The following is a 12244-nucleotide window of genomic DNA, read 5'->3' as shown; positions in this document are numbered from 1 at the left end:
CCACTTGTGATGATTCTAATGATGGTTAACCAAAAAGGGTAATATTCGTTTAAAAAGATGACTCTACTTTCATTGTTGTAGGAGAAACGGATTGTATGTCAAGAGTATATTCGTTATGGAAGTCCAACGAATATGGTACTCGAAGAGAAGATAAGGTCTCTCTCTCTCTCTCTCTCTCTCTCTCTCTCTCTCTCTCTCTCTCTCTCTCTCTCTCTCTCTCTCTCTCTGTCTCTTGATGTATTTGATTACTACTCCTTTGCTGAGTTTTTTCTTCGTTTTAATTGTTCATTATATGCTCTCTTGATTAGTGCACTTGAAGGTGCTGAATCAACTTTGGTTATGGCATCTGGTATGTGTGCAAGTACTGTTGTGCTGTTAGCAATGGTTCCAAGAGGTGGACATATTGTGACAACTACGGATTGTTACAAGGAGACAAGGATGTTCATTGAGACTTTTCTTCCCAAATTGGGAATCACTGTAAGAATATCCCAAATTTCATCACTTTCTTTTTTCTCTTGTTCCCTTGTGTGAGTCCACCGATTAACCATTTGTTATGTGTGGTTCCACTTTCCAGGCGACTCTAATTGACTCTACTGATATCGCGGGGCTTCAAGCCATAGTTAATAACCATGAGGTCTTATATATATATATAACTTATAACATGCTTTTTTGTTTGTTTAAAACTTGCTATGAGTTCTCTTTAGGATATGTGAATTATTATATGTTCTGTTATTCAGGTTTCTATGTTCTTTACTGAGTCCCCAACAAACCCGTTTCTCCGATGTGTGGACATTAAGTTGGTTTCTGAAATCTGTCACAAAAGAGGAACTCTTGTTTGTATAGATGGTACCATTGCAACACCTTTGAATCAAAAGGCACTTGCTCTTGGTGCTGATCTCGTGATCCAATCTGCTACTAAGTATATTGGAGGCCACAACGATGTGCGTAAATAAGAATCCATGCCGTGCTTGGAAAAAAAAGTGATAAAATGATTCTGTGTTCCTTCTGTCTTTCTAGGTTCTCGCTGGATGCATATCTGGTTCAATGAAGTTGGTTTCTGAGATCCGTATTATGCATAATCTCTTGGGAGGCACGCTTAGTCCGGTACATATCTTTAGAGGAAATCCTCTCATGCTATTTCTCCGAACCGGTCATGGCATAGCCAAATGAAAAATTGGCCATGGACTTCCAAAACTTTTCAGTTAATACATATGGCCATAGGCCCCCAAATTGTTTAAAAATAAAACTAAAATCGTTACTAAATTGTCTAAGGCTCTCATAATCTATCTCTTCTTATGTAGAAAATTTTGTTTGTGTCAGTATGGTTCTTTAAGATATAGTTAGAATAGGTCGTATATCATCAGAGAGTTCTAAACTTTGGATAATGGGGTCTTTTGCAAAACAGAACGCTGCGTATTTACTCATCCGGGGCATCAAGACGATGCATCTTCGGGTAAAACAACAGAACTCAACCGCTTTGAGAATGGCCCATGTTTTAGAAGCACATCCCAAGGTTTTTTTATATATTTTTTCACTACGACCCTTTTCTCATTTCCACATTATTTATTAATTTTTGTATGTGAATTTCCATGCAATATGATCGTGATAGGTGAGCCGTGTCTACTACCCTGGCCTTCCTAATCATCCCGAGCATCACATAGCCAAGCGACAAATGACTGGTTTTGGTGGTCTAGTCACTTTCGAGGTGAAAATAATAATCAAATATACATCACATTTTATGAAATTCTGATACAATCTTGAAATGTGTTTTGGTTCTTTTCTTTTATTTGCAAATAGATTGATGGAGATCTAGAGACTACGATCAAGTTCATCGATTCTCTCAAGATCCCTTACATTGCAACATCTTTTGGTGGATGCGAGAGCTTCGTGGACCAACCCGCCACAAGGAACTGGTATGATATTTTTCTCTCTAAAACATTTAAAAAACATTTTGTTTACTTGTGGTCACATGCATATAAATGTTTAAATGGTTTTGATTTATAGGGATGTACCACAAGAAGAAAGGCTCAAGTATGGACTCAAAGACAACTTAGTTCGTTTCAGTTTTGGTGTTGAAGACTTTGAGGACTTGAAGGCTGACATTCTTCAGGCTCTTGAAACCACACCAACCAAAACTTCATCGGTTTCCCACCAAAACGGTGTAGTTTTCGACTAAAACTAGTTCTTGAAATCGTTATGCAATTACGCAAACACAATGTAATATATTTTTAAAATTTAAGCAAATCTTATCACATGCTAAACACATCTTGGAGTTCAGGACTTGTCAAGATCTCAAAGAAGAATATGATAAAAGTAAGATGTTTATTCTTGGTCATACAGTTTAGCCCAATAATAATCTAGAGTCGTGACTAAAGAGTGTGTAAAGGATATTATAAAAATAACAAGAGGATTTAATACTTGTGGATCCGGTGCTAATTATACGTTAAATATTAAAGGAATCTCGTAAAATATATATAGGACGAATCTCATAAATTCGATTATAGAAGGAATATTAATTACAGATTAGTTTTCTCTAATAATATAGTTGTAGATGCCTGTTCAAGCCCGCCAAAGGCTCGTTTCAGGTGGAGAGTCTTGTCTAAGAGCCACTTTAGAGAAAGTTATAACAATGATGTAATACTATAATAAGAACTAGGTTAAGACCCGCGCCTTGCGCGGGATGAACATTATATATATAAATTATTTTATATATTATATGTTTACAATATATTATGAAATAATAAATATATATTGAATAATTAAAAAGTCATTATCTACTACTTATATAATTAAAATGGTGCAAACATATAAATAAATTTATAAATCGAAAAAATATTTTTTCTATTTGATATGATATATAATTAAATTTAAATGATAGTAGCATATATATGGTATATTTTAATATTAATATTTATTAGATGATGCTTTTTGCTCATATTTTTTTTATCATTTGTATCTGTTATAGCAAAAAGTCTAAATTAATTTCACCGTGGAATTAATTTCTTAAGTAATTTATAATATTTTACAAAATTAAGTTGTCAATATTTTTTTCAAATTTTTTATCAAAAAATGTTCAAAGTAAATTTCAAAATTAAGATATTTATGTATTTTTATATGGTATATAGTTTAATTTAAAATGATACATATTTTTATATATCTTTTATTTTTGATACTTATTAAATGAGATTTTTAACTTATATTATTTTTTAATTATTTGTATCATGTCATAACAAAATTTTTAAATCATAGATTACAAAATTTGAATGTGAAACTTTTAACAGTTTTAGTGATTTATACTCGTTTTAAAAAAAAAATCAAAATATAATATATAAATAATTTTTTTAATTTTTATTATATGGTTACTATGATTGTTTAATTTATTTTATTAGCTTAAAATTAAACAAATATAATTATAATACACACTTATTTTTATCAAATCTTTATTATTCAAAATCATTAATTATCATATATACTTTAGCCACATTAGGCAATTCCGTAATCTTATTTAAGGAAATAATGAAGCACATTAATAATGTATTTATTGTGGTTTAATAAAAAGCTTATTATATATTTAGATGGACCAACTTATTTCTCTAAAGATTCTAAGAATCATTCTAGTGATGACACGTGGCTACAAAAAATGTTGCAATGTTTCTCAAATAATATATAGGGGATTATATGATGGACTTTGATGGACCTTGATGGAAATAGTATATATGCCTAACCACAAGTTGGTGAATATAAAACACCCAACTGTTTCGATATATTCGACTGATAATTTGTAAGATTGGTTAATGCTATTCTTTTTTGTCCTACCAATTTAAGTTTTTCCTTTTTTTTGTTGGAGCATTTTTAACAGATTATTTATTATCAACAGTACCTAAATATTCTAGCATCTAATTAAATTTTATCATTTTAAAGGTTTGACTGAGTACAAATTAATTCAGAGCTAAATTAATTTGTACGATTTAATATCCGAATTAATAACAAAAGACTTTTATAAAATTAAAAAAAAAATACAAAAAAAAGGAGACACTGAATGGGTCAGAGTATTTAAAAAAGATCAGAGCCATCCACGTCTACTTCATAAGATTCCTCGCGCTTTCTAAGATTCCTCCTCTTCTCTCTCTCTCTAGAATTACTTAAACCAAATCCCTCACCGTCCGTTCATATCCAACCACCATCGCCATCTCTCTCACTCAGATCCAAACACAGTTTTTTTCTCTCATGAAATTCGGAAAAGAGTTTCGAACCCACCTCGAAGAAACCTTACCAGAGTGGAGAGACAAGTTCCTCTGCTACAAACCCTTGAAGAAGCTTCTCAAGTACTACCCTTACCCTCCCCCCGCCGACGATTCTTCTAATTCCGACCAGATCGACTCTCGTCAGGTCTTTGCCGACACGACCAACTTATCTTCCGCGGAAGACGACGGTGTAAGGCCCGCGGAGGATCTTCAGGACTCGTTCGTGAGGATACTCAATGAGGAGCTTGAGAAGTTTAACGACTTTTACGTTGATAAAGAAGAAGACTTTGTCATCAGACTGCAGGTCCTCCGCTTATTCTATCTGATTAAGTGTTGATTGAGTATGTAGAATTGATTCGACATTCCAAAGTTTATAACTTTTAGAATCTTAGGTAAAGAATTGAAACCTAATAGTTCTAGCGATGATCGAGTTGTGATCCAAGTAGATTATGTATCTCTGTTTCGTGTCTAAAGGACAGGACTTTCGAGACTTGTAATATTCAATTTGAGTTTCTAGAAGATGGGCTTCTAATTTTAGTTCACTAGTAGTGCAGAGGCTTCTTATAGTTGTGGATTGTCTAACGATATCCTCTCTTTAGTCTTTTACGTCAGGCCATTATGTTTTATATTGCTTGTGGTTCATCTTAAGCTTTAATTGAATCGTGTGTTTATTAGGTTCATCAGTGTGTTATTAATCTGTTTTGTAAGCAGGAGTTGAAGGAAAGAATCGAGAAGATTAAGGAGAAGAACTGCAAGAATGGGGAGTTCGCATCGGAAAGCGAGTTCAGTGAAGAGATGATGGATATTCGCAGAGACCTTGTCAGTATTCATGGCGAGATGGTGCTCCTTAAAAACTACAGTTCCCTTAATTTTGCAGGACTTGTCAAAATTTTGAAGAAGTATGATAAGAGGACAGGAGGACTTCTTCGTTTGCCTTTCACACAGGTGGTTCTCCATCAACCCTTTTTTACAACTGAGCCACTTACGAGGTTAGTCCGTGAATGTGAGGCCAACCTTGAGCTTCTCTTCCCTTCTGAAGCCGAAGTTGTGGAGTCTTCTTCCAACGCAGTCTCAACCTCGCATCAAAACAACTCACCGAGAATCTCTGCTCAGACTTCCTCAACTCTTGGAGATGAGAATCTTGATATATACAGGAGCACACTCGCTGCAATGAGAGCCATAAGAGGGTTGCAAAAGGCCAGCTCGACCTACAATCCTTTATCATTCTCTTCGCTTCTCAAGAACGAGGATGATGAGACTGTAACGGCTGAGAACTCTCCAAACTCTGAGAATCTGCAGAGCAAAGATGAATCAGAGAAGGAAGACAATGGACCTTCCCCCTGAGATTTAGAAGAGGACCATGCCTCCTTGTGATCAAGATTTTGCTTCTTCTTATCACCCTGACGTGTCCTAAAGTATTAACACATTTCAACACCTGTCCGGATCCCTGTTTAGGTTTCTTTACATTTTGCAGCTCACAGCTTTTGTAATGCTTTCGAATTGTAGAAGAACAGCACTTTATAAGATCTTCAATAATTTGGTTCTTCATTGTTTCCAAAAACTATTCTCAAGAATCAATATATTGTACAGCCCTTTGATCTGTTCACCAGTAATCTGAACAAGAACAAGAGCCTCCTTTGAACTGATGAAATCTATTTCTATCTCTGATGATGATTTCTCGGTCATAAACCATTGATATAATCTTCATAGCTGAATGACAATCCTGACATATCCTCAGATTCTTGAATACATAAAGAGTTGTCCTCGGTTTAGTTACCATAAGCCCGAAACAGACGGCCAGTTTCTCACTGTGGCAGCTCAAAGCCTGCTCTTTGTCCTCCAAGTCAAACTCCGAGGGAGGAACATGAGGGACATAACCAGCTGATCTAATACGTTCAATCACTTCATTCAACTTCAAGTAAATCTCTTTCGTCCTTGGGTGTGATCTATCTCCTGCAATAAACCGATGAACCGAGCCGTTCAAGTGAATGGAACTCATACCAGGCGTTTTTCTGATTCCTCTGTTTCTCATACTTCCTCTTAACCTATCTACAACGTCACTCCTTCCTTCTGCGGCATACATGTTGGATAAAACTACTTGGTATTCCATGTTGCCTGGACTCATCTGAACAAGCTCTCTTTTGATCCGTTCGGCTATCTCCAGCTTTCCATGGACGCTACACGAGCCTAGAAGCGAACCGAGGACAACTTCATTCGGAGGCACTTTCATTCCCCTCATTAAGTTCTCTGCTTCTTCAATACGACCAGCTCTCCCCAAAAGATCTACCATACATGCATAATGGTCAACCTTAGGTTCCAAACCATAGGATCTCAGCCTGTGGAAACATCGCCAACCTTCTTCTACCAACCCGGAGTGGCTGCAAGCACTTAAGACAGCACTGAAGGTTAAGTCATCTGGCTTCACCTCTCTTACCATCTCTTGGAACATGTCAATCACCATCCTACCTTTCCCGTGCATCGCTAACCCACTGAACAAAGCGTTCCACGTTACCACATTCCTCCCACGCATCAATCTGAAGACTTTCATGGAAGAGTCTATGTCTCCACATTTGGCATACATATCAACCAACGCCGTTCCCACCATGACATGCTCATCACAACTCTCTTCCTCCTCCTCCATCTTCAACGCATAAACATGAACCCATCTTCCGATAACCAGGTTTCCTGATTGCGCACAAGCCGATAGCACCGAGCAAAGAGTGACGAAATTCAAACAATACCCACTTTCAAACACCATTTCCTCCAGAAGCTCCAATGCCTCACCTGTAAACCCACCTCCCACATACCCAGCAACCATAACCGTCCAAGCAACAGCGTTCCTCTCAGGCATTCCATCGAAAACCTCTCTTCCATTCTCCAACCCTTCCCATTTCACAACCGCGTCCAAAACCACCGTCCATGAGACAACATTCTTCTCCTCTAACGTCTCGAATAAGCGTCTGACTTCACCCACAAACCCACATTTCCCATACATATCCATTAAAGCGTTACAAACTTTCACACTAGTCAAAAGTCCCATCTTTACAGCAAACCCATGTCCTTGTTCACCGAACCCAAGATCTTCTAACTTGGCACACACGCCAAACAAGCAGACCGCAGCCACGTCATCGATCTCTACTCTTTTCCTTCTCATCTCCAAGAAGAGCTTCATCGAATCAACCAAGAACCCGCACCGGGAAAGAGAGGATAGCAAAGTGGTCCAATCCACATTGTCTTTTTCTGTTAGAGGAATTTCGTCGAACACCTTCTGGGCATTAGTCATATCACCGGAGGCAGCGTAGAACTGAAAGAGCGAGTTGCTAAGGTAAGACCTCTGAGCTTTCTTCAATCCAGAAGTGGTCAAAACGCCGTGTAGCTCCTTGCCGACACGGAGCAACGAGCTGTTCTGCGCACACTGTCGGAGAAGGAGACGAACTTTTTGATTCGATAAGCATTTCATAAGGTAATAAAATGATCAAATGTTCTTGCTTTTTTATTTTCTAGCCTCTCAGTTCCAGTAACTGCTGGAATCTTTGCAGACAACGGTTCGAACTTTTGGTCTCGTGTTCAATTTTGCCGGGAAAAAATATTCCTTGCATCAAACTTTCACATAACGGGCCTTAATGGGCCTTTATTCTGGGCTAAAGTGCATGCAGCCCAAAAAAAAGATTGTCCAGAATCTTCGTTATATTATCAATCTAGAATTCTCGACGTCCCCACCAGTCAGCATCATCATTTCATATTCTTTTAGGGGGTCCATGTGAAATCTAATTACATCCCCTCCATACAAAATTTTAAAACACACATTACATAGACATACAGGTAACTAAATATTGTTCTTTTGTTTCATACTTGAAACATATTAATTTCAATCTATTTGGTAATAGATTTGCGTCATTGACAGGATTACGAAAGGGACATGTGGTGGTTGGATTTCAATACTGGAATTACGTACAATCACAGATACACACTCACATGGAACAGATAAGCCAAAAATACGAAATTATATTTAAAAATTCTATTTTTATATAATTTCATTCACACATGATCCAGATAATACACTCTCTTTGTTCAACAATTAATTTCAGCAAATAAATCAAGTACATCCCTTTTTTAGACAATTGATTGAAAGACACGAAAAAAACCCAAAAGGTTACAAACCAAACATTACAAAAATAAACTTAAACTGATTGGACTTTCTAGTTTAAATGCTTTCCCTGAAAAGAATTTTAGGTTTTTTCTTATATCGGATTGGATCCAAAGAACTGTGAGACTGGTATCGCTTACCACATCCTTAACAGGGCAAACGGAATCATGAACTGAGCAAGACCTGTGACCACTGAAACTGATCCAATGTTCTTGACAGGTGCGGCTTTTGGCGGAGGAGGAAGCTTCTCGACTTTAACAGCGAGCTTCATGCCTCCGTAACAGCCACCCTTTCCGTCGAGCAGATAGTAGTGTTTGGTCACGTTGAGAGGGACAACGTCTCTCCCAGCTCCACGTGTCCAGTTTACGAGAGGATGGTCGGAGTTGCAGTTTTCGTAGTCGGTCTTGTTTACTTCGAGAATGTTGTGTTGGTTTCTGTCGAACACAAAATCTAACAAAGAGACCATAAAACATAAATCATATCAGAAAAGCAAAAAAAGGCCCATTATTTGAAATTTGAGCTAGAGTGGTAATGTCTGATTAAAGATTTCAAAGTGTGACAAAAAAATGTTACTGTTTATGGGAAACCAGATCTGGACCAATCAGGAAACATTTATGAAAAAAAAAAACAACAAAACTGATGAGCCTTAAATGGTATTGTTCGAAATTCAGAAAGCCAAGAACATTGGTAAAAAGTTTGAAATCTTTTGAAATTTTCACTAGAGTTAAAGCAAAGACCATTTAGAAAAAAAAACAGATCTAATATAAACGAATACGAGAGAAATGTAGAGAAGAGTGAGAGAGAGCATACAGAGCCAGTCACCGAGGTAGAAATGCTTTCCCTGAGCCCATATGGTATAGTTAATGTTTGGATTCCAAAACTTGTTGTCTCCGACTGTATACTTCTTGGCCGTTACTTCCGGCAGCGGCATTGCCACTAGAAAAGCAAGTATCACCGCAGCAATCAGCACCGTCAATCTCGCCATTTTTTCTCTCTCTATTAGAACTCTTCTCTCTCTCTAGACTTGTGGGTTTAGTTGCGCAAATTGTGATTTAGAGGTGGACTGGTGGGGTTTTCATAGCCCATCTTTTTTCCTTTTCTTCAACTGCTGTTGCTGTATAATCATAAATAAATTAAATTATTTAAAAAATACATGAACCGTAGCACTTTTAATAATCCTTAAATAAAAAGAATAATAATAATATAACCGCGTTTGTTGCGGAAGACTTGCTGCTTTAACCACTTTTGGCGCGCCACAAACGCGTCGCCAGTCTTTTTATTCAATGAAGTTGCGAATTTTCTTACTAACTAATTTAATTTTGCCTTGAAATATTTGTATTATTTTCTGTTAGTTTTAATGTTGTTGTATTTCGTATTGATCATATACTAAACGAATAGTCGAATACAGATGTTAAATGAGCTTTAAGTTTGCATAATTTTAAAATAAATGAGTATTTGAAATGCACAATTAAGGAGAGTTAAAAGAAAAAGAGCAAAAAAGCCACAGTCAAGATTGAGCTGACAAAAGCTATATGCTTAGTTCTAAATCCAGACATATCCAGAACATCACGCTGTATGTCTATAGTTTTATTATTTATATATTCGTTTATGACCATTGTAATGCTACTTTATTTCAAATTATCAGACACATATTATACGCTTTTTGCATGTGATGTGATGATATCTGGTTTCTCATGAACGTTCCCACTCTTTTATTGTCGGCCTCTCAATCTCATTATCGATTTTTCAATTCACATTTAATGGATTTGATTTTCCTTCACAGGTATGTATAATATATAATATACAAAAAAATTAGAAAGTGAACTTAAGTTTTCTTTAACCGGATTGGTTCAAGAGAGGATACTATATTTAAAAAAATGTTTGTGAATATAACCGTTAACGTTGTTGTGATGATGAGCTTTTTCTTTAAAGGTAAAAGCTAATCACTGATTTCGCGACATAATTACGAATGCACGCGCGCGAGCCCAAAACTCGCGAACAATTATGTAACTAGCCCACTTAGCTTCAGGCCCAACTAAAAAGCCTCGTTTGGGCCCAGAGTTAACAATCAGTGAAGCAACCAAACATTATCTTTGGTTGGTTTCATCAAGACAAGACATTAGAGACAACCAGTGGTCGTCGAATCGGACAGGATGTCTTCAGTTAGATCCTTCCTCGACTGTCTTTTTACTCTGTGATTATCTTCTTTCAGTTCAGTATTCTCCAAGCTGAATCGAGCTCGCTCTCTAAATCTCAAGCTTTGCAGCAAACACAGTAAGCTAAAACAACACATGAACTCCTGCAAAACCCTATTCCGCGCCTCCGTCTCTTCATCTCCATTCGTTCATGTCCCAAACGCTAATTCATCATCCATCACCCTCATCTCCTTTCGCGCCTTCTCGTCTTCCACCGTTCTCCGACCAAATCCATCTACACACAGCTTCGGACCACCTCGTTGCGCTCTTCACGACGCCGCGTCTCTTCTAGTACTAGAGACCTTCACAGAGACTCCCCCCATAGATCTCACCGTGAGCGTCAAGGAACTTCTGACAACCAATCGCAATGACGCGTCGAGCATGATGAAGATGGAGCGGAGGAGCTCCTTCAGCGGCGACCGTAGTAGAGGATCATGGTTCCCTTACGAGGATAAATTCAGGTGCGGTGACGTGCATCTCAGCAGCCGTGAGGTGTTGGAGGCGGTGAGTCCTCACATGATGGAGGAGAGGTCGGAGAGGTTCAGGCGTGTGGTGGAGAATCGAAGCTTCTCGGTTTGTCTTGTCGTTGAAGGTCTGTCTGATATTGGAAACATCTCTGCTGCGTTTCGCTCAGCGGATGCGTTGGGGATTCAGTCCGTGCACGTTGTTGCATCCGACAGCTACAAAAGGTGCCCCCTCTGAGGTTTGGCAATTTTCTGTTTCAGCTAACTGTCAGATTCTTGAACTGTGCATTGACACTAAAGTGATTGGATAGAAACGAAAAATTGATACTTTGTTGTGGGATGAAATGTATAAACATTTGATTGCATTGTGTAATCTATGTGTGTATATGTGTTTAGGTATAGGAACAATCGACATGTGAGTATGGGAGCTGAGAAGTGGCTGGACATTGAGCTTTGGGACACACCTAAAGAGTGTTTCAAAGTCTTGAAGTCTCGCGGTTACAGGATCGCCACAACTCATTTGGGAATGGACACGGTACAATCCTATAAGATTTTGTTTTGGTCTTTTTTGTTGTCTCTAATCTTACTGTTTGACACATTTTTTGTTGGTGGTTAATATCTAATAGGTTTCGATTTACGATATGGACTGGTCACAACCAACAGCTATAGTTGTTGGAAACGAGGGCAGTGGAATAAGTGAAGAAGCGTTGGAGTTATCAGATCTGTATTGCAGTATTCCAATGAACGGGATGGTTGATTCGTTCAATGTCTCAGTGGCTGCAGGGATTTTGATGCACCACGCAGTCTGTGACAGAACCGCTCGTCTGGTAATAAATCAACTGCAGAATCTTTTTTAAGTTAGCTTTCAGTTCAGTTCTGGTTTTGTGTTTTGAAGTAACATATATTATGGGTTTGAACAGGGAAGTCATGGAGATCTGTCGGAACAAGAGAAAGAGATACTGGTGGCTGAGTTTTCACTTCGCCACAGTAGAAGCTCACTTTTTATTGCTTCCGAGTTTGCTAAACGTAGACAACAACAACACTCTCCTACCGTCTAGTCTCCCAACACTCTAGTTTTACATTTCTATTTCAAATGTACCATTGGTTCTGTTTTTACGTCACCTGTAACCTTAGTTCTGTTTTTCTACCGCCATTTTTATTGATTGATAAATTTAATTAAAATACTGAATCATT

The 12244-nt window shown here is 37.7% G+C and overlaps 5 protein-coding genes across 5 annotated transcripts; 3 read left to right on the top strand and 2 right to left on the bottom strand.

Moving 5' to 3' along the window:
* The first annotated feature begins 117 nt into the window (after window positions 1–117).
* On the top strand, window positions 118–2628 carry LOC106369895 (cystathionine gamma-synthase 1, chloroplastic-like). Its single transcript, XM_048742295.1, has 8 exons — window positions 118–477; window positions 575–634; window positions 738–941; window positions 1018–1104; window positions 1406–1513; window positions 1610–1705; window positions 1798–1913; window positions 2005–2628. Exons 1-8 carry the CDS (start codon window positions 133–135, stop codon window positions 2174–2176), a joined length of 1188 nt encoding a protein of 395 aa, XP_048598252.1. The 5' UTR covers window positions 118–132; the 3' UTR covers window positions 2177–2628.
* Window positions 2629–4091: 1463 nt separating this feature from the next.
* On the top strand, window positions 4092–5788 carry LOC106372148 (SPX domain-containing protein 4-like). Its single transcript, XM_013812294.3, has 2 exons — window positions 4092–4548; window positions 4956–5788. Exons 1-2 carry the CDS (start codon window positions 4228–4230, stop codon window positions 5586–5588), a joined length of 954 nt encoding a protein of 317 aa, XP_013667748.1. The 5' UTR covers window positions 4092–4227; the 3' UTR covers window positions 5589–5788.
* Window positions 5789–5847: 59 nt separating this feature from the next.
* On the bottom strand, window positions 5848–7807 carry LOC106358997 (pentatricopeptide repeat-containing protein At5g15340, mitochondrial-like). The gene has a single exon (XM_048742294.1). It carries the CDS (start codon window positions 7702–7704, stop codon window positions 5848–5850), a length of 1857 nt encoding a protein of 618 aa, XP_048598251.1. The 5' UTR covers window positions 7705–7807.
* A 443-nt stretch (window positions 7808–8250) lies between these two features.
* LOC106359825 (lamin-like protein) lies at window positions 8251–9560 on the bottom strand. The gene is made up of 2 exons (XM_013799454.3): window positions 9202–9560; window positions 8251–8841 (listed from the first exon to the last, which is right to left on the bottom strand). The coding sequence occupies exons 1-2, from the start codon at window positions 9374–9376 to the stop codon at window positions 8528–8530; spliced, it is 489 nt and encodes a 162-aa protein (XP_013654908.2). The 5' UTR covers window positions 9377–9560; the 3' UTR covers window positions 8251–8527.
* A 935-nt stretch (window positions 9561–10495) lies between these two features.
* On the top strand, window positions 10496–12239 carry LOC106424778 (tRNA (guanosine(18)-2'-O)-methyltransferase-like). The gene is made up of 4 exons (XM_013865529.3): window positions 10496–11275; window positions 11447–11585; window positions 11677–11877; window positions 11971–12239. Exons 1-4 carry the CDS (start codon window positions 10683–10685, stop codon window positions 12106–12108), a joined length of 1071 nt encoding a protein of 356 aa, XP_013720983.2. The 5' UTR covers window positions 10496–10682; the 3' UTR covers window positions 12109–12239.
* The last annotated feature ends 5 nt before the right edge of the window (window positions 12240–12244 follow it).

This window comes from Brassica napus, chromosome A10, assembly GCF_020379485.1.
Source record: "Brassica napus cultivar Da-Ae chromosome A10, Da-Ae, whole genome shotgun sequence".
NCBI lineage: Eukaryota > Viridiplantae > Streptophyta > Magnoliopsida > Brassicales > Brassicaceae > Brassica > Brassica napus.
This window is presented reverse-complemented; position numbering and strand designations above follow the sequence as displayed.